Source organism: Vulpes lagopus, chromosome 1 (genome assembly GCF_018345385.1).
Source record: "Vulpes lagopus strain Blue_001 chromosome 1, ASM1834538v1, whole genome shotgun sequence".
NCBI classification, from domain to species: Eukaryota; Metazoa; Chordata; class Mammalia; order Carnivora; family Canidae; genus Vulpes; species Vulpes lagopus.
Window position 1 is genome coordinate 90,750,255 of NC_054824.1, and position 22,336 is coordinate 90,772,590.

Consider the following 22,336-nt stretch of genomic DNA (forward strand, 5'->3'; position numbering starts at 1 on the left):
GAGATACTGTTAACCGGAAAGCTATTTGGAACCCAAGCAAACAATCTCTTTCTTCCCTTGTTCCCTTACTGCTGTTTTTCTTCATTCTTGTGATTCCCTCTCTATTGATGTTTCTGCTGATTAGCATGCATGTGGCGCCACGTGACCACACCACAGTGCCAACCTCAATCCCCAGGTTCACATCACTCCATTCAAGCGAAAAGCACAGACTAAGAGAGTCACCTTGGTTCCAAATCGGTATTCCAGATAGGAAAGATACTCTAATTGTCCCTGATTGGATCAGGCGCTCATACTGTGTCTAATCAGCTGGGCCAGGATGCCAGTGTCACCTTACAGACTTGACAGCTTGTGGTTTATGCCTGTTCGGTGAAGGCAGGCACTTCTCAGAGAAGAGTGTGGGCCCAGCAGACACTCAACACTGTCTGCTGAAAGTGGAGAAGACTTGATAATTATAGAATCAATAGAACCTGGTGATCAACTGAATGTGGGCATGAGACAAAAGGAGAAATTGGAGATGACTCCTAGGGTTCTACATTGGTGGACAACAAGGGTCAGGACAGTAACCCTTCCATTTGGAACCCCCAAAGCAGAGGATGATGAGGCAGTGAAGGGGCCTGTGGAACAACAGTGTGAGGAAAGGCATCTCATATTCAGAATAACATAACCCAGCAAAGGTTTAGCTGAGTGGTGAGCTGGGAGGCATGGCTGTACAAGCTCCCTTCTCCTGGCTTCTACCATCCTCCTGGGCTCCCTCATTCTGATCTCTACTGCATGACTAGCACCACCCATCCTAGGGCACGAAGACTCTTCTTTACAAATTTGCTTGAAGTGTAGCCATAGTTAAGATAGAAGAAACCTCCTCCTCCCCTATCCACCCCAGTCCAAATCAGTTACTTTAATAAGGCAGAGAGTATGTGTAATCTGCCCATCATTGTACCCCTAAGCCTAGCATGGGCAATTACATATGGGTAATAAATGTGTATTGAATGAGAATAACTAAACATTTTCAACAAACTATTTATAAAATATCCCGGGAGAGAGAGGACAACAGAGAATACAACCAGCATAAAATAGTCCATTTCCAAACAAGAGATTTTATTCCCAAAGTAATTAAATGCTCTATACTTAAAAGTAGGGTGGCCAACTTGTCCCTACTTTCCCTGGACTCTTCTGGTTTGAGCACTGAAAGTCCCATGTCCTGGCAAATGCTTCAGTCTCTAGCCAATCAGTTGGTCACCCAGGCAGGTATCACTTCTCACATGGCAGGCAGGCATAAACTTATTTCCTATGAAGTAGAAGCAAGTTTTGACCAACGTGATTCTTTCCAGGCCATGGTGAAAAGCTCAGATCTCAACTCTCCCTTCCATGTAAGGCTTCCCACTCCTGTCTTTACCTTGTACACTAGGTGACTCAGATACATTTAAATCTGGAAATTGTACCATGCAATGCAAATGTGAGAATTGTGGTTTACATAGCATTCAGTTCCTGAAAAAATAAAGACCAGAACAACATAGGAGGAATTATTTGGCTGGACAGCAAACTGAATGCCAACACCCATGAGTATCTCAGGCTCCTCTCTGGGTCCAACTTTCTGATGAAAGAATGACATACTGTAACCAGTTGAGTGCTATCCTACTTTTATAGAAGTCTGTAAAGACTTAATTTCAGAAGACTCAAAACCACTGGTTTGTGTGTGGAACTTGGCCTAGATCCAACCAGTCTCTGAATCTCAACAAATGCACTGACAGAAGGACCCCAAAATGTACATGGTATGTGTGGTTGTTTGAGGAGAGGATTCTGTAGTTCCAGCAACCAGGTACCACGCACTTACGAACACCCAGCTTTCTAGGCCACATGAAATGCATCCTTGTAACATCATTGTATTATTTCAATAAATAGCCTTCTTAGTTGAAAAAAACAAAAAACAAAAAAAAATTATTGCACCATTATTGCTGATGTATAAATTGTCATTCCAAGCCCTTGGTTTTCTTATAAGTGGGGTGTCCATACATACCTACTTGCTTGGGGGAGTCTTAGATTATATCTGTTGTCCAAGTTTAATTATTAACATTAATAGTTTTATTATTGATTTCTAATCATTTATTATTACTAAATATATGTAATATATTATTACTAAATATAAATATACTAAATAAATAATTTATTATTATTAAACACATACACACACATATAGATACATATATATGTAGGTGTTAGATAATATGGTCATCATACTTACGAGCATAGCTATGTGACTCCCAGAGCCCAATCTTTCCTACACAAACTGACAAACCAAACTCTGGGAGCCCATAGCAATGTGCAGACACCCCTTGTGCCTGACCCTTTCCCCTTTTCTCCAACACCCCAGCCCCATTCTCTTTTTCTCTCCTGCTTCTTACATATATTTACCAGCAGATACAAGTTACAATAGGCCTCAGCGTCTTTTGACAAAAAAAGCACCAAAATGTCAGTCTCAAATTTAATTTCCTCTCGATATGTAGATTAACTTTTCCTTCTGAAAGAGCTCTTTAATTCTGTTTCTCTATCACGAGAAGGTTAAACTACACCTTCTGTTTATTTTGCCGGTAAGGTTAATCTGTTTACTTCTTTTGGGGGTTTGGGCTCTTTCATTTTCTATTTTAAGGTGTTGATATGACTGAACTGTGCTAAGTATGTTATTCTATAAAGTTCTAAGGCCAAGTGTGCAATTTGAAACTGAAGGGATCCAGAGGACAGTTGGGGCATTGGGTTAACAGATGCAGGAAGCCAAGGGGGAAGGAAGATTCCATCCTTCCTGTGCTCAGGTGGGTCATCTCTTGGCCTCACTTTCCTACCTCCAAACAGTTGCCAGGTCCTTTGGGCACATGCAGAGGCTTCTATCCGGTGCTGCTTTCAACACATTCTGTTCCTCGTATACCTTTAAATATGCTAAGTGGTCCAGACTAGGAAAGAGATTTACACAGCTGTGTGCTCTGTCTTGATGTGATCTTTTTATCCTTGGGTGTTATAATAAGAACTACTTTTTAAAAATCTGTTATGATGAAAATGCACGCACATGCCACAAATTAAAATAGACCAGGAAGCCAGGAAGTGAAAGGTAACTGTCTCCTTCCCCTACCATATCCTGTCCCCACTCCCCAGATAGATACCTGTTCCTTAGCTATCTCTTCCAGAAGTGTGTACACACACACACACACACACACAGATCTTCTGTATCCAAAATCTGCTTCCTGAGCTCTTGTGTGTGCTGAATGCAAACCACCAGGAAGCCACAGAGTGAAGGGGGAGGATTCAGTCCAATTTCCTCACAAATACAGACTCGCAATTTGTCTCCCTGACTACGGCTTCTCTCTGTTCCAACCCACCCTGAACATGTTGCCAGAGCCACTTTCCTAAAATACTGCTTCCCTCACGTTCTCGCCCTGTCTGCAGTGTTTCCTGGAGTGTATTCCCAAATTTCCCGGCCTAGCTCTCTAAGCTTTCCTCTATCCGGCTCCCTTCTATCCAGTCCAATGTGGATTATTATCATTACATATCCTAAATAGGAATTGTCACCTGTGGGAAACAAAGCTGACCAGCTTTGGGTTTTTTCTCCTGGGACATGTTACCATGCTCAGTCCCATTTCTGGACTTTGGCTCATTGCTTCCCTTGCATACTTAACCTGCTTTTTACTGCAGGAACTGTCCCTATAGATTATGATTAGTCCTCGGGTTATGCTGGGGAGGAAATTGAACATAAGTGATTTCTTGCAAGTCACATGCTCATTTTCTGGCGGAGAGAAAATGGACTCATTAGCCTGGGCCACTGGTCTTTGCTGTAAACCGCACTCCTTAGACCCTAGAAACACTATCGCCAGACACACTCAAACACCACAAAGAAAAGAGTAGATTAAGTGCAGCAAAATACATTACTGATTTGGGTTAGTTAATTGTCATCCACGTGCAAAATAGAAAGCGATTAGTTTCTTCTTTCTCAGTCCTCGAGAGTAGCACCAGAGCTGAGCAACCTTGGCAAGCCCTTCTCTACCTTCTCATCTGTAAAATGGGGCAAATAATATTTGCCCTGCAACCCTGAGTGGAAAGGAAAAACCCTAAAACTTTTCTTGTCCAATTAGAGAGAATGACCTCTTACTTTGGATCACGAGAGCCCAGATGCTATTTCTTCTGCTTGTCACATGTAAAGCGTGAAGATCAAAAATCAAGTGTTTGGTACAGAGAGAACACACAATGAATTTAGACCCGATGACTTGCTGAGCCACCAGCCTGTCCAAGACCCGCACTTGCCTCACCTGAGCTGATGAGCTCCTCCACCCATACCTGGTCACCGCCTTCAGCACACAGCCTGCTCTCCCCCTCACCTGTGCACCCCACCTGCTCCCAGACACTCGCCTCTGCGGGATACTCACATCTTTACTCCTGCCCTCTCTCATGCTGTTAGTCTGGATGACCTCTCCCCGTTGTCACCATACTCTGGCCACAGTGCTCCCTCTCCCCGGATGCACCCAGATCCCTGCAAACCCTTCCTCCACTCCCATCAGGGCACCCGGTGTTCACAACTGGGTGTTTCTCAGTCTGGCCAGGGTCAGGACCACGGTTTGGGGTTACACGATGACTTTCATGAGGACCTTAGGCACTTCTGTCTTTGTGGGCTTCTTCCTTCACAAAAAATATTAAAAATCAGATTTTGCAACTGCTTTGGTATAAAGACTAATTAACATTACCCAGGATGGATTCCTTATCATGTGTCCTAAGTATTATATTCATGTTTTATTCTGATTTTAAATAAAATTATTATTACACTATTTTTGTGGGCCCCTGAAAGCATCGTGGATGCTGGTGGCTTCTGCGCCTAGTGGATTGGTTGGCCCTGATACAGTAAGATGTTCTTGAGTCCGACTTCGTCATACACATGAGACAGGCGAAGAGAGAAGAGGGGAAGGGTAGTTAAAAAGATTTAACCCTTATTGGTCCATCTTTAGGGAATAGTGTCTTGGATTAGTGTTTGAGGCCACATTGCCACCGGTTCCTTCCTACACCTGTCTTCTACAGAGTGAACCCTTTTTGCTCACGTTCAGGCTGAAGCCTGTTTTGGTGGACCACTGAAGAAGGATGGATGTGTCAGAGCTTGGAGAGGCTGCGACCTTCCTCAGAAGAAGCCAGGCCGAGCTGCTTCTGCTACAGGCTGTGGCCTTTGATGGTAAGACTTGTGGGGGTTGCTGGTTTCCATTTATTTTATAGCTTCTGGGTGGAAGCTGGTTTATTTGATTGGTTGAGAAGAGCCATCAATTCTGGAACCTAACCTGCTTGCTTGAGGTATATTTGCCTCTATGAACGAGCGTTAGACTGACAACTGAGGAGCTAAGTGGCCTACATGGCCTGGGTAGAGATGAGTCTGCAAGGAAGAGGAGGACGGCTGGGAGGCAGACCCAACCCAAGCCATGCTTACTTGTTCTCTCTTGGAGGAAGCACTGTGATAGCACAGACCCCATCCCCACCCCACCCCCAGGAGTGGGCCCAGATAAAGCCTTTCTTAGAAACCGCTTAGTGTGGGTGAACACTGTTGAATGGACTGGGGCCCGGAGCTTGGACTCCGGGGTGGTGTTGGTACACTCTAAGCAAGAAGAAAGGAAAAGCCTTGGAGGAAGGCAGGAGAAAGAGGAGTCATCCCTGGCCCTCTTCAGACTTTTCTAATTTTGGAACTTTGCCCTCTGGCTGTCTTCCAGGTCAGCAGGGTCATTCAGCCAACACTCAACGAGAGATAATTAGGAGACTTGCTCACCCTGATGTCTAGTCTCGTGGCAAGGACAAAGGTTAATGAGGATTTACCCTCCAGATGAAGGCTGGGTTCTACATTAAAATCTCTAAATAAATGCTACATTTCCTGCTCCTTCTCTGTGTGGCTGGGCTGCATGGGCATCCGAATTTCAGCTAGTTGGAGATTTAAAGTCAGATTCACAGTGTGATCTAGCATTAAGCCACCTACCTATCTTAATTCCAAAATGATTCGACAACGCAACGTAAGGGCTGACTGTTGTTCTAGTACTCAGAATTAGTCAACATTAGACTTTAACATGACCGATTATAATTCAAGCCGGGTATGTAGGACATTCTATTTCCATCAGAGTCCAGTCCTGGATCAGTTCCCAGTTTCCAGTCATTGGATTTCATTATGATGATTGGATTTTAGAGTAGCTAATTATAATCCATCAAATCAAATACAATAACAGAACTATCCCTGAGGTCAGAACTGGGCATGCAAAAGCTTATCACAGGTAGTCAGATAATGAAGGACAAGATCATAGTGGTGCCAGCGAGAAAATAAAAATTAGGCCAAAGCATTAGAGATAATTGGATGATGCATTTAGTAGAATCAGCACTGTAAATAATTACTTCAAATATAGCAATAATTTGTAATTAATTTTTTTTGGCCAAATGGTTTTCCCCATAGAAATGCAGTGGCAGCAAAAACGAAAAGACTAAGGAAGATTCTCATTCCCCTGGGCTAGCAGACAATGGAGTCTGCTTTTTTGAACTCAGGCCAAATGGAAGCAGTGTGATTAGAATATTTGGCAAGTAATCTTGTGTTCGAATTCCCTGGCACCCATCCTCTCCAGCGGTGTAATCAGAGCAAATCACTGCATTTACTGAGCTATGGTTTCCTCATCTGTCAAGCAGGATGGTGACACTTGCTCTGCCTGCCTTCCTCAGTGGAGGCCCTACTGCAACAATTAGTGTGCAAAATAAACACCAAACATTATTATGTGGCCTGGGAAGGAAAACTAGGATGGCTGGGTGTCAGGGAGAAAGTGCTTTAAGAGATAAACACAAAGCACCCCTCCAAAGCTAAATGTAAGTGATTTTATTTATTTATTTATTTATTTATTTATTTATTTATTTATTTATTTAGTTTGTAAGTGATTTTAATGTTAGAGCACCTAAACACTCTATTTCAAATAACTACCAAGCTGAATACAGTATTTCTCCAATCTTGATCAATAGTACAGAAAAAAGACTGGAAGGAAATGCTTCAGACAGTGGCTATCTCTGTGTTGTTCCGTTATGGGTAACTTTTTTTTAGTTTTATTTATTTATTTATTTATTTTATTTTTTTTTATTATTTTTTTTTTTATTATTTTTATTTATTTATTTATTTATTTTTTTTATAATCTCTACACCCCATGTGGAACTCGAACACAACCCTGAGATCAAGAGTCACACGCTCTTCTGACTGGGCCAGCCAAGTGCACCATGGGTGATTTTTTTTTTCAATTTTCTTTATACATTTCTCTATGTTTTCATTTTTTCTCCAATACACACATGTTGCCTTTTTTGGTTGTTATTGTTGCCTTTATATTAGAAAGGATATCTAATCATCTAAATATATGAAATCATGTAGGCAAACCTTGTGAGGATACAGGTGGGAAAACCAAGGTCCAAAGAGATGAATCCCTTCCTTCACACCTTGTCACTAGCAGAGCCAAGACTAAAGTCCAGGTAGCCTGACTCAAACCCATTACTGTTTACTTTTCCACCTCTGCAATTATTCATGAGTGCAAAACACTTAAAAATTTTAAAAATGAGTTCCTTTCCTTTGTCTTCAAAAACATTCCTGTTAGGAACTGGGGTCTCAGATAGGTAAGGGTTTCCAAAAATTCTCCCCTACCATTTCCAGGCAAGTTAAAGGACAAAGGATGGGGCTAATCATGAGGTGGGGGATGGACCTAATCCTTGAGAGAAAAATGGGAGGAAAAAAAAAACCAAGCATGTAAAATGGAAGAAATGTGCTGTAATGGAAGAGCTCTGATTTAGGAGATGGGTGATCTAATTTCTAGAGTCATTATTCTAATGACTGCCACTAATTAGCTATGTGACTACAGACAACTCTCTTAATCTCTTTCCTCAGTTTTTTTTTTTCTAAAAAAAAAAAAAAAAGGAAATCTGTGCCAGCTGATATCCATGTTTCTTTCGAGTGATAACATTTGGTTTAAAATACAGTGCATTTATTTACCTTAAACATACAAAATGTATGCAAAGAGGTGCTTTTCAAAAACAAGCCTCTTTTCATAGACATAACACAAAGCAAAATCCGTTTTTGTAAAAAAAGACCAAAATGATAAATATAGCGCAAAACCAGTATTTAAAATGCAAACGACAAGTAGGAGCAAATGCAAAATCAGTTTGACAGGAATACAAAAATCTTCCCAGGCAGTTTTAGTGGCAAATTGGTTTAGGGGACAAGGAAGGGAGCACAGCGAAGACAGGGACAGCAAGAAAGTAATGTGCAACAAAATCCCCTGCAGAGACAAGCATGGTGGAAGGAAGGCGAATGTTGCCCAGCTTCCTACACACCGTCAGGTCCTATCGGTCACCTCTGGGGAGAGCGTCTGGTGAGGGCCTCCTGTCCAGCACCAATGAGGCCTCCTAACTTTTGTGTTGAGGGGGTGGTGGTGATTGGGTTGGCATTGCCCACGCCTGCTATAGTTGCAGTGGGGTTCCACCGCACTGGGTTCCTAGCCATTGGTTCAGACTTTCCCTCTTCCAGCCAAGTGCTCTGCTCTTCCCTCCCCCTTACCTACTCGATGAGCTGAGACCTGTAACTTCCATGAGCTTCTGGTAAGACTCACTTTCCCTTAAAAGTAGGTGCTTTTGGTTTTTTGTTTTGTTTTGTTTTTGTTTTTTTAAAGAGGGAGAGAGGGGGCAGGGAAGGGGCAGAGGGGGAGAAAGAATCTTGAGCAGGCTCCACGCTCAGTGGGATTCCCAACAGGGGGCTCAATCTCAGGACCCTGAGATCATGACCTGAGCAGAAATCAAGTGCCTGATGCTTAACCAGCTGAGCCACCCAGGTGCTCCTGAAAGTAGATGTCTTATTCACATTCCCTGGCATCTGTCTGAGGTGGGAGAGAAGCCCAGAAGCAGCCAAGCGAGCCTGTCTCAGGTGTTATAAGGGTGTTTCATTTCCCCCAAAGCTTCTCATTTTGTGATCACGTTGTGATCAGCTGCTTTGCTTAGGGGTGGGGTGTGGAAGTGAGGGGGCAGAGAACAGAAATGTTATATAGGGGAAATAATGTGAAGCAGTTATGCTGTCTGGCAAAAATAGCCCATATCCCCTCTCCTCCAATTCTGACCACGTAATTCTCTCAGCAGGCTTTTATTCCAAAATTAAGACATTCTAAAGAAACCCTGAAACACAGGCATGACCACTCACCTAATTTTCACTTAGATATAACCAGACCTTTCTGAGTGAAGTATTCTGGAAGGGAGCAGGGGAGGGGGAGGCACTAGGATGAACACCCAGGACCTGGGACGGAGTGGGAGCTAAGTGTTGGGGTCCGGAAGAGTGGCTTGTAGGGTGTTGCCCTGTAACTTCCTTGCAGCACAATGGTCTGTGATGGTCCTCATCTGGCTTGCTCAAGTGTTTCTCCTTCCTGCAGAGTCAGTGTGTCATCTTTGGGATGAGCTTTCACGATTTTATCTAACCCTGCAATTTCCTATATTGGTGACTCCAAGTCACCAGGCCGAATTAGCAGAAAGGAGATCACATCTTTCAGTACAGGAGTGTCCAGCATCTATTTGTACAAGTCCGATGGTTATAATCTTTTTTGGCTCTGTAGGGAAGAAGAAATGCTGGATTCCTGATGGCAGAAATGCCTACGTGGAGGCCGAGGTTAAAGGGAGTGGAAATGATGGCAAAGTAATTGTTGAGACAGCAGACGGAAAGGTAAAGGAATCTTTATTTTCTCTCTGGAATAACTGTGTTCTTTACTTAAATAATTAAATATGCCTTCTCTCTGATAATTTAATTAAAAACCTGGAGTAGGAGATGCCACTGATAGATACGCTTTTGGAAAATTCAAGCATCTTTGAGAAGCTCCTCCATTTCCTATCAAAGATTAAATGACCCTGGGTAAATCAGAGTAAAACAGTTGCCAGTGGTAAAGATCATTGACTCTAGAACTCAATTTTTCTCTTCTTTCACCAACATTTCAAGTTTTGTTGTTTTTTAAAGGTGCTCCTTGCAGTGAATAGTGACCTAAAGAACTCTGAAGCAAGTTGTGTTTGGATTAAGAAAGAGGGGTAATTCGGGGCACCTCAATGGCTCAGTTGGTTAAGTATCCCACTCTTGATTTTGGCTCAGGTCATGATCTCAGGGTGGGGGATCAAATCCCTGGGCTCTGTGCTCAGCAGGGAGTCTGCTTGAGAGTCTTTCTGGTCCCCTTCCCTTATGCTTGTTCGTGCTCTCTCTTTCTAAAGTAAATAAATAAATCTTAAAAAAAAAAGAAAGAAAGAGTAATAATTTGACTAAGAATAGCACAGTGCCAGAGAAGCCAAGAGATGGGGTATGGTCAGTAATGCCAAACGTTAGAGTAAGAGGTTAGAGTCTTGGAGAGAGCCTCAGAGTTTCAGAATTAGGAGGTCACTTAAGACCTTTTGAAAGAGGTTTAGGGCAGGTGTTGAGCATAAGCTAGAGTGTAAGGGGTCGGGGAGGGCATATGAAGGAGGGCTGTAGGGGCCTGCAGCCCCTTCCCCTGCCCCCCGGGTGTATAGGGCAGCAGGATAACCCTGAGCAGACGGTCCACCTCGGGACCCTCCCATGAATCACTGACCTTGGGTTGCCTGCCAGCCCCATGGTGGTGAGCTGGTCCCTATTTCTGCCCTGACTCAGATGAACAGTTCCTGGTAGATTTTCTAGACAATTCCACGCCCGGAGTCATGTCTCCAGTCTCCCGATTGTGTCTCAGCTCCACAACAAACATTACCAAGAAGGTTCCTCTTTTTCACATCCTTATCTTCATATTTGGGCAATTTATCATCTAAAGCATTGCCATTTGAGTTGTAAAGCTCTGGAGGCCACTTATAAATGACCATTTATGGTATTTTAATATGCCTTTTTGACAGTATCTGGACATAAAAAATCCCCAGTTAGATAGATTTTATTTAAGTAATGGAATTAAGAACTTGGGCCTTATCATCAGGAACTTACCTAGATAGACAAGAAAAAAAAAATCAGAATGTCCTAAATAAGGAAACATGGGTTCTGAAATGAGTCTTGGGACAATCTCTTATTAAAAGAGAGAAAACAGATATGAATGTCTTTTTCCCATCATTGTTTATGCCAATATTTATTTACCTCTTTTTTTAAAAGATTTTATTTATTCATTCATGAGAGACACACAGAGGCAGAGACCTAGGCAGAGGGAGAAGCAGGCTCCTCACGGGGACCCTGATATGGGACTTGATCCCAGGACTCCGGGATCCCGACCTGAGCCAAAGGCAGATGCTCAATCACTGAGCCACCCAGGTGTCCCATGCCAACTTTTAAAAACAACTTTATTGAGCTATAATTTACATACCATAGAGTTCACCTCTTTAAAGTGTGCAATTTAATAGTTTTGGTGGTGGTTAAATGTGTTTGGTCGGATGGCAGCCCTTAACTGTTGGGGGATGATTGGGTGGAAGCAGGTGGTCTGGGCAGTGACAAGAATTTACCTGAAGCAGAACAAAGAGGAAGAAATTTAATGAATACACTGCTAGGGAGCAGTGGGCAGGACAGCAGAGGAGAGGCTGTCTGCAGAGGCAGGGGTGGGGGCTGGCTTTAGAGGGAAGGTGAGGTATGGGGAATTATGGAATTCTCCCTATTTTGGTAACTGTGCCTGGTTGTAAGCAGCCCATGTGTCAGGGCGTATGGATATCTTGAGGTTGGGTTCCCCCAGTCTGTATCCAACCAGGCGGTCGCTGTGGGCCCTTTCTACAGTCCATCACTCAAAGCCTTTTTACCTAAAAATGGCCTTTACAGTTTTTAGTATATTAAAAGAATTACGCAACTATCACTGTAATCTAATTTTTAGGATATTTTCATTATCCCCAAAAGAAATCTTGTACCCATTAGCAATCACTCCCCTCTCTCCCCACTTGTTTTTTTTTTTTTTTTTTTTTTTGGTGGGCAGCAAAGTTTATTGAGCAATAGTACAAAGCTCCTAGAGAGGGAGGGGACCCCAGATGGGTTGCCCTCCCTTTATCCCCTCTGATCTATGTTATTCCTCAATAGAGAAATTTGCCTCTTCTGGCATTTTGGATAGATGGGATCATACAGCACATGATCTTTTGTGTCTGGCTTCTTTCACTTAGTATAGTGTTTGGGGTTCATTCATGTTGTAGCATGTATCAGTACTTTATTCCTTTGTATAGCTGAATAATATTCCATAGTATGGATGCACCACATTTGTTCATTCTTTCTCCAGTTGATAGACATTTGGGTTGTTTACATGTTTTGGCTATTGGGAATAATGCTCCCATGAACGTGAGCATGTAAGTTTTTGTGTGGATGTATTAACTTCTCTTGGATATATACCTAGTAGAATTCCTGGGTCCTATGGTAACTTCTATGTCTAGCATTTTGAAGAACTGCCAAAATGTCTTCCAAAATGGCTGCATCATTTTCTATTCCTGCCAGCAGTTTGTAAGGATTATAATTTCTCTATATCCTCACCAACGCATATTATTACCTTTTAGATTATAGTCAATCTAGTGGGTGTGAAGTGGTATTTTAATGGGATTTTTATTTGTATTTTCCTAATGACTAATGATACTGAGCATCCTAATATCATCTTGGCATTGATATTGAGCATCTTGTGTAACTTTGGAGAAATGTCTAATCAAACCCTTGGCCCATTTTTTTAATTGGCTTATTGCTTTTGTTGTTGCATTATAAAAGTTCTTTATATGTTCTGGATACAAGTTTCTAATCAGATCTATGATTTGCAAAGATTTTTTTCCCAGTGTTGTCTTTTCACTTTTTTTTTTTTTTTTTGAAGATTTTATGTAAGAGAGAGCATGTAAGAGAGTAGGCCAGGGAGCGTGAGTTGCGGGGAGGAGTAGAGGGAGAGTAGCAGACTCCCCAGGTGTCCAGGAAGCCTGATACAGGGTTCCATCCCAGGACCCCGAGATCATGACTTGAACTGAAGGCAGATGCTTAACCGACTGAGCCACCTACGTCCCCATCTTTTCATTTTCTTAGTGGGATCCAACCCTATTTTATCAGTCCTCCAAATGAGAGATTTTATTGTCTGAGTACATGTTCCAAAACTGTCTTTTCAACAGTACTTAAGGTGATTTGTAAATATATTATGGCTATAATTATTATCAAAAGAAATCGCAAGAAGAAGAGCATGAAAGCAGTAAGTTAATAATGTAAAAAGAAGAGCCTAAAGGATTTTGCTTTGTCCTATTTGTCTTTCCACCACATAATGACAGTCCCATTTCTTTAGCCCCACTCTGTATCTCCCTAGCTCCAGGCTTCCTCCTCCTGGTGTTAGAAGTAGTGACACTTTCAATCACCATATAAACAGTCTTTGTAACATTAACAGAGACAGGGAACCAGTAGGTGTAGAGTAATACTTATGGAAGATAGTAGGCAATGAAAGAAGATAGAAAAACAGAATCAGAGCTAAGGGGAGGTATTTAAAGATGTAAGACACCTGATTAAGTTCTACAGAAAAGGAGTCCTTGACATATGGAAATTAAAGAGATTCAAAAGAAAAGTGATTACTGTTGGAGCAATGTCAAAGCAGATTATGGTTAGGAATTTGAAGAATCTGGAGAATGTGAAGGCACCTGTATGGCTCAGTTGTTTGTGTTTAACTTTTGATTTTGGCTCAGGTCATGATCTCAGCATTGTGAGATTGAGCCCTGCCATGGACTCAGTGCTGGGTGTGGACCTGCTTAGGATTCTCCCTCTCCCCCTGTCCTCGCTCCTTTTCCCTTTTCCCTCCACCACTCAAAAAAAAAAAAAAAATATGGAGAGTGTGAGAGGTTTGAAAGAGGAATCCATCACCAACTGGGATTAAATGGACCCATCAATTGATGCTAATGTTTATTAAACGTGGAAAAGAGCTATAGGAAATGGTGTTAGGAAACTTTGAGAGCAACTCTGAACAACTATTGGGTAGCAACGCATCCATATTAATCAAGATATCAATATTTATTGAGTACCTACCACGAGTGTCACATTGTAATAGATGCTTTAGTAACTATAAAAACACCATCAGAACTCCTTCAGGTGTTTATAATCTAGCTGAGAGATAGTCTAACATTTTTAATTATTGAAACATGTGCAAAAGATTGTGCCAAGATAATATAGGTTGTTTATATGGTAAAATATTTTTTTTTTTAAATGAGCTAAGGGAGTAGAGCAAGGATTGAGGGAGAAGATAGGTCTTGAAGAAAGTCTGGAAGGATTCATATGCCTCCTTGATCCTTCACTCCCAATTCCTTCCTCTAAACCTTCTAAGCATCAAGAGAAGTGCCAAACCACAGGCACCACAGATGTGTGGTGCAGAGCAGATGACTGGCCACAGAAAGGCATCTCAACGCTGTTCCTGAAAACAGCATGTCAGAGGGGCCCAAGAATCCAAATTTTTCCACATCTTTAGGTAAGGAAATGAAAATTTGCTTGAATAAAGAATTAGTGTAATTTTTTTAACTTTGTCACCCAAACATTAAATGATCATTTTAGTATTTGAGAGAGAGATGTCTTGTATTTTTAATACCCTATCTCTCTACAGACATCTCTTGGTCTACCAAATGAAAATATCCACCATCCTTCCCAAAATTCTTAACTTTTTTTCTTCTTTTTTGTAATCAAGATGATACTTGTGATTCATGGGGTATTTCAAAACGTGCATGGTGAATCTTTTGTTATGGGGACCTGGATACACTGTTTGAAAATTCACTATAAAAGTCCAAAATAGAAGGTTTATTTTTCAAAAGAACTTTCCAGTTGAGTTGAACAGCTCTAGAAGTTAAAAATGGATTTTTCTTTTTTTAAATATTATTTAAATAAAAATATCCTCACCCTTTGTGGAAAAAAAAAAATGATGTGTGTGCTCTCAGAGGTAGCCAGAGTCAGTGAGGGGACACAGGACTAGAGCTCTGTGAGATAGAATATTTTCATTCAACAAAAACTTTTTAAAACTAAGTCTTCAGACAAGGTGCAATCTTGGGTAGAAGAAACACCCATCAATCCTAATGGATTGGTTAAACTTCTGGACCCATCCCTCAGGAGTTATCTTTTTTCTAGAATTTTTGAAGATTCTTTCCTATCTATGGTAAAATGAAGAAACATAAAATAGGGAAATACATATTAGATTTTTCTCCTCTCTGCAGAGTCTGAGTGTCAAGGAGGTTGAAGTCCAGCAGATGAATCCCCCAAAGTGTGAAATGATTGAAGATCTAGCAATGCTGACTCATCTCAATGAAGCGTCGGTCCTGCATACCCTGAAGAGGCGCTATGACCACTGGATGATCTATGTGTGTATATATGCTTTACTGCTGAAATATCCTGTTGGCACTCATATTGGCAATTTCTTAACCCTCACTTGGATAATAGGTTACTTTGAACTTAAGCAGACTTCCATGGGGATAATCCTTGAGGAATGGCCCCTGGAAAGGGACCTCGCCCTAGCATTTCTCCCGTCTTATTTTGTCAACATTCATATCCCTTTCCCTAGGTTCTCAAACTAAAGGTATGAAGCTTGGAGCCTGATAGATCAGTGTCCAGATGCTAGTCTTGTCATTCACTCGTTGTTAAGTTTCTTAACTTCTTGAAGTCCCCTTATCCGTAAAGTGGAATAAGAATGCTTGGTTCTCCAAGATAGCTTGGAGGATTAAATCAGAAAATGTAGAGTACATAGTGCAATGCCTGTCACCCCATTTGTGCTCAGTAGAAGGAATGACTTTTTTCATCACCATTACATTGGTGATGGTTACTTAGATTCTTTGGTTTACTCAGAGCCTATTCAACAGCAGTAGCACTGAGTAGATTGGACCAAAATGGTCGCACTTGGGCTCCATTTCCATAGAAGCCATGACATATAGCCAACTTGCTCCTTGGCTGTCTGTTATACGTGACTATATTAGTTTCCCTTGGATGCTGTAACAAAATTACCACAAACCGGTTGGCTTAACAACAGAGGTTTATTCTAACACAGTTCTAGAGGCCAGAAGTCCAAAATCAAATCAAATCAGCTGGGTCATAGTCCTTCTAGAGTCTTTAGGAGAGAATCATTTCTTAACCCTTCCAGCTTCTAGTGGCTTCTGGCATTCCTTGTGGCCACACCACTCCAGGCTCTTGCCCCTGTCTTCACATCACTTTCTCTTCTGTGTGTTCATACCTTCTCCTCTCTGTGTGTCTCATAAAGACACCAGCCATTGGATGTAAGGCCCACCCACATAGCATCTTGAGATCCTTAACTTAATTCTACCTACAAAGATCCTTTTTCCGAATAAGATTGTATTCACAGATTCCAGGGATTAGGACCAGAATGTGTCCTTTGGGGGGGCCATAATTCTATCATTATAGTGACTGAGTGACCCAAATGAGCTCTTTTCTCATGCCTTAAAAATCAGGTTCCTAATCTTGCTGAAACATAAGCCATCTTCTGGCCTCAAATGCCCGATGGCTGCTCAGCCTGTTGTTGGTGTTGTCTCTGTCTTCAAAGGGTGTATGTGTCAGACATGTTCATAGTTAGCGGGTCTCCCTGGGGAGAGGTAACCCCAGACCCTGCTGCTACTCTAACCCGGTTCTGTCTCTTCCTGTTACAGTCTCTTCTCTGTAAGGATCCAAAAGCTCTCTCCTCTTTTTAGTTCCTTTATGAGTAAATATTTCAGCAAATGTTATCTGGCAGTGAGAGAGCTGACAAACCAGGAAGTGTTGCTAACCTGCTTCCTGAAATCTCCTCTGATATTTTTCCTCAGACATATTCAGGTCTCTTCTGTGTGAGCATAAACCCTTACAAGTGGCTCCCAGTGTATCAGAAAGAAGTCGTGGCTGCCTACAAAGGGAAGAGGCGATCAGAAGCTCCCCCTCACATCTTCGCTGTTGCCGATAATGCCTTTCAGGATATGCTTCACAGTAAGTGGCTGCCCTACAAAATGAAAGGTAAAAATATCTGATCTACTTTTTCTCAGTGTCACTAAAGAGGCATGTAGGCATTGTGAGCGGAGCGTGTCCTTTACAGTTACCTAATCACTTGAAGCCTCCGTTTCTTTTGGATAAAACCATGGGCAAAATAGAGCCTGCCTCCTAAGGTTCTGGAGATGATTAGCTCACATGTCAAATTAAGGGAGATAATGCATTGAAAGTGCTCGGCCCAGTGGCTGGCCCAGAGGAAGCCCCCCGTAGATGGCAGCTTTTATTACATAAAGCACCTGCTAGAGTTTCTGGCCTAAGAAGTTTCTCTGTAGCTATTGTAACACCATGCTTCTTAAAAGGCTTAAAATGGCAAAAATGTCAACCATTAGTCAGTTATCATTTATATTTGGAGCAAGAAAATAGGCCTGAGATTTGTATGTTCATATGACTGACATACATGGGGGCAAGGGAAAAATCTCTTTTACTCTGTACTATTCAAATGGTATTTTTTTCTCCAGCTGGGAGCAAATCCTTTTCCTTGTGTCTGACTTCAAACCGCAACCAAGGAAATTTTGAATAAGTTTGCCAAAACATAGAAGCTCTCGCAGAAGAATGTTCTGACATTTTCCTTTCTTTTGTAGATCAAGAGAATCAGTCTGTACTTTTGACGTAAGTGTTTGCCTTGCCTCTTCTTTTTGGCTAGCAGTGAGAGGTTCAATGGAAACAGACACCTACATTTTACTGGGAATAAAACAGAAATTCACTATCCTTGAATTGTTTGCTCTTTACATACAGAATACATTCTAGGCAAGAATAAGATACTCAGGAAATTGTCATAACACTCTAGTCCGTGACTACTCCAAATATGGTACTCGCTAGGCTGCCTCCACCATCTTAGTAGATCTTTTAGAACGCATAGTGCACAAGCTGATTTTAGTCATCTTCCTGATGGAGAACAATTTGTCCAAATAGTCATTTTCAAAGGTCTGTGGACTAATTGGGCAGAGAGAAAAGTTCAATGAGTATGACCATGGAACAGGTAACCTGCTATTATCTGGGCAGCTAGATTGGGGCAGACTAAGGTACATTAAATAGGAAGTAAAAGATGATGCAACTTGGAGAAGAAAAGGAAGGAAAAGACTTCAGCGATACCATATTGGATGCTAATTTTGATGGGAAGAGCACTGGTTGGCCTGGTGAAATGTCAGCATGGTGGCTGCGTGACTAAGATTCAAGAGATCGTGAAATGCTAAAGTTCTTGGTCTTCCTATATAATGGTGTTGTCATCCTAAAGCCAATGGGCTCTCCATTGGCTTAGGCATCTCAAGAATAACAGTCTCAGAATCTCAGAGCTAGAAGGGGAGTTTGAGTTTAGCCCTTTGCAGAGAAGATAAAATATTTCCTGGAGTTTCATACAGATAAAGGCAGGCCTTGACCTAGGATGCTTGTGATAAGACTTGCACCACTGTGTTCTTCCCACATCACAAAGTTAACTGGTTATCAAAGGTAAAAAAGGAACTCTAAAACCTAACTGCCTGGTGGAATGATTGGTAGGTCCTCTTCTCAGGGAAAGGGTTGGACCTAGACATGTGCTGGCCTTAATATGTGAAAATCCCTCGAACAGCTGGTAATGAGGAGATTTGTCTTTAATTAATAGAGGAGTTCTTCAGCTTCTTGTTAACAGGACCATGAAGAACAGGCTTCCCGTTTTTATAAAATCTTTAATCTTTCTGTACTCAGTTTTTATTTTTGTTCGTGGTGTTTTTCCAGCCTGAGATAGTTCTTCCCCTTCTCCCAACCAATTAAATATCTACATCTCTTTAAGTTTCCTCTTAAGTTCCATTTTTCCATAAAACATTTCCTTTTTGTCTTAGTCTATATGATTAAAATGATTTAATTCCCACTGCATTAATAATCTGAACCAGTTAACTGTATCACTGAATTTCTAATCATAGAGGAGAATCTGGTGCTGGAAAGACTGTGAACACCAAACATATTATCCAGTATTTTGCCACCATTGCAACCATGGGTGAATCTAGGGAAAAGCTGGTAAGTATTCATATATCTTGGCAAGAAAGGTGAGGGGGTCCTATCCACTAATCATGGAGGCTCTGCCTTGACCACTTTTGGGGAGAAAAGAGGAGACGAAAGCCATAAAACAATTAGAAAATTATAGAAAAGTTTTCCCCCCATCTTTGCCTCTTGAGAGTACTATCAAGTGCTCAAACCAGTAACCCCCAAAGATGAAATGACATAAATTGTTTCAGATTTGCTTTAAGGGCTATTTAGTCTGATCTTTGTTGATTAGACTCTCTGAGAATAACACTTAAGATGCAAACATCTTCCCCAAACACTAGAGTCATCAATGCCTTGAATGGCTACTTTGGATATTTCTGAGTCCCTTTAGCTACTATGAGATGTCAGACTCCCACAGAAATGCAAAAAAAGTAGAAGTCTGCTTCCTTCATCACTAACTCCTGGGTCAAATTCCAAAAGCCTGATGGACATACTCTCAAATTTAATCACATTCCAGGTTCTACGTACCTTCCCTCTCTATTTAATTACTTTTATCTTTGGTGATTTTTAATTTAGCTTACTTTGTTTAGCTCCATTAACTGGTTGATGGGTTTCGTAATAATTTGAGAGTAACTAGACTGTGAGAATTGGTATGCAAAATAAAACTAGATAATACTGAGTGGGACTCAGAATCAATGAGTTATTGAGCTGTTAGGGCCTCTCATCTTTCTACGTCTGGCATTGTTATTTTGCTTTTTCAATTCAATCCTGGATGCTTCCTGCTGTTTCTGCAAAGTAAGAAGTATATCAAAATAGCAAACTGGTCCAATTTTCAAAGCACAAAAAGTTTCTTTCCCAACTGCCACATTCCTGAATTTGATGGATTTCTTTAGGTATCATTGAACTCTATTATTCACTAGATGTTACTTCATTTTTGTGTGCATTTTGGTTGTTTGTGTAATTGTTTGGTCTGGCCATTGGCCTTATGATAGACAATACATAACAATACATAATACATATCACTTCTATGAAAATCCTTGCTCATATAGTCCTTTTATTTCTTTAAAGGATAGTAGACCAATAATACTTAGAAGGGATATAGTAAGTTTATAAACTTTTTTTTGAGAGAGAGAGAGTGTGTGTACAAGTGTGTGTGTGTGTGGAGGTGGGTGGGTAGGGGTAGAGGGAGAGGGAGAGAGACCATTTTAAGCAGGCTCCACACCCAGTACGGAGCCAGAAGTGGGGCTTGATCTCATGATCTGAGCTGAAATAAAGAGTGGGATGCTTAATCAACTGAGCCACCCAGGCACCCTTAAGTTTATAAATTCTTGAATACTGTATACCATGTAATCCCTCCCATAAGATGGATCTTTGATGCTGAGTGGAAAACAACATAGCCATGTTGCAATCAGGATGCTGAGTGCTCATTCAGACTCACTCTGTGGAGGTAACCTCCTAAGCACATATGATTCAAAATCAAAATGAATACCAACATTGACTCACAGCTTGGCATGGACCATTAGATTACTTAGGAATAGTAAGAAGGAAAAATATAATTTAATAATGCCAAGAATCTGCTGTGTTAGCCTAGGATAAATTTCCAGGTGTAAGAATTAAGTGGGAAGAGAGGGAGACTAACAATGGAGAAAATATAAGGAATGAAGTTTGTCTGGAAATAAGCTATGGTATTGATTGATTGGTTGATTGTAGATATCTAGTTTCTTTTCACACTTAGGCCAATTCCGACCAAAAGAGAAGTATTGCAAACAAATGAGCTCCCATATATATTCACAGGGACATTTTATGTTAAGACAGCTTCTCATTCATCTGTTTTTCTGAGTTCTTATTCTGAAGTAACATTGTATAATCAAATTTGGAAACAGCTTTGGCTCCTATTTATCAAAGCAAGAATAGGGTCTGACCTAGGGATGCAGGGCTTACCATATTACAGAATTTCACTGAAAACTTCACCTGCTGTATTTATTTTACCTGTATCTCAGGGGTCTTTAGAAGATCAAATCAAGCAAGTGAATCCTATCTTGGAAGCATTTGGAAATGCCAAAACCCTGAGAAATGATAACTCCTCTCGTTTTGTAAGTAGCACGATTGAGCAGTGTATCAGAGTCTTTAATTTTTTAAGCAGATGATAAAATTCATTCTTGAGCACATAGGTATAAAACAATTTCTAGAACAACAAAGAAGTCCGATATTATTAGATTCCTCAAAAAAGAAAGAAATCAATTTCATTGTTAAGAAATTAAAACTAGGGATCCCTGGGTGGTGCAGCGGTTTGGCGCCTGCCTTTGGCCCAGGGCGCGATCCTGGAGACCCGGGATCGAATCCCACGTCGGGCTCCCGGTGTATGGAGCCTGCTTCTCCCTCCGCCTGTGTCTCTGCCTCTCTCTCTCTCTCTCTCTCTCTCTGTGACTATCATAAATAAAAAAAAAAAAGAAATTAAAACTACATATAAATATACATCAGAGAAGCTTCTATTGTTTGGTCAATTTCCAGAAGACCATATTTAATAGTTTCAAATTCCTTTCCACTTCCAGTAGGGACGCTCACCCAATAAATTCTAATAATACTTTATATTTTATTGCATTTTACAGATTTGAAAGTAATTTCTCCTTCATAATTTCCTATACTCCTTATACCAAGTCAATTTAGTAAGCACTTCCTAAATCACTTAGTACAGTTATTATTTCTATTCTTGCCTATGGCTTCCCTACCTCTGCATATTTTCCACTGGGGAATTTTTTTGGGGAGAAAATATATTTTTTTAAGATTTTATTTAATCATGGGAGACAGAGAGAGAGAGAGAGAGAGAGAGAGAGAGAGAGAGGCAGAGACACAGGCAGAGGGAGAAACAGGCTCATGCAGGGAGCCTGATGTGGGACTCGATCCCAGGTCTCCAGGATCACGCCCTGGGCTGAAGGCGGTGCCAAAACCTGAGACACCCGGGCTGCCCCAGGAGAAAACATTTTTAAAAATAGACTTTGATAACTTGCATTCCCAGGATACAGGAAGAATTTGGATTTCAAAATCTAGTTTCACAAACCCATCTAATGCCAAAAGTGAGTGGCAGGGCGCCACTCTATAATTTACAAGGAAATTTGCAGAAGGCTTCCTGTTTGAATCTCTGGGCACAATTAAATAACAGTCTCATGCTGATGTGGCTGGTTTCTACCCAGGGCCTTAGTACTGCCCTGCCTGCACTTACATCTGCTTGCCAGGTCAGGCTGCATAGCAGGTGCTAATATCGGTCCACAAAACAACTGCTAGATTTGGGTTGGTTAGAATGTGAAGGATTTTCTGCTGAAATATGAAAAAAAAAAAAGAGAGGAAAAGGAAGGAAGGGAGGAAAGAGGGGGGAAAAAGGAAGACAAGAGAATAAAGGAAAGGAAAAAGTAG

The 22,336-nt window shown here is 41.2% G+C and overlaps 1 protein-coding gene across 1 annotated transcript in view; it reads left to right on the plus strand.

The window, feature by feature from the left end:
* The first annotated feature begins 4,864 nt into the window (after positions 1-4,864).
* MYH15 (myosin heavy chain 15) overlaps positions 4,865-22,336 on the plus strand; it is a 150,288-nt gene continuing 132,816 nt past the window's right edge. The window contains exons 1-8 of the mRNA XM_041748566.1: positions 4,865-4,875; positions 5,109-5,197; positions 9,612-9,718; positions 15,163-15,306; positions 16,753-16,909; positions 17,551-17,578; positions 18,865-18,958; positions 20,926-21,018. Of these exons, the coding sequence (XP_041604500.1) occupies positions 5,110-5,197; positions 9,612-9,718; positions 15,163-15,306; positions 16,753-16,909; positions 17,551-17,578; positions 18,865-18,958; positions 20,926-21,018 (711 nt within the window). The 5' untranslated portion in view covers positions 4,865-4,875; position 5,109. The remainder of the gene's footprint in view (positions 4,876-5,108; positions 5,198-9,611; positions 9,719-15,162; positions 15,307-16,752; positions 16,910-17,550; positions 17,579-18,864; positions 18,959-20,925; positions 21,019-22,336) is intronic.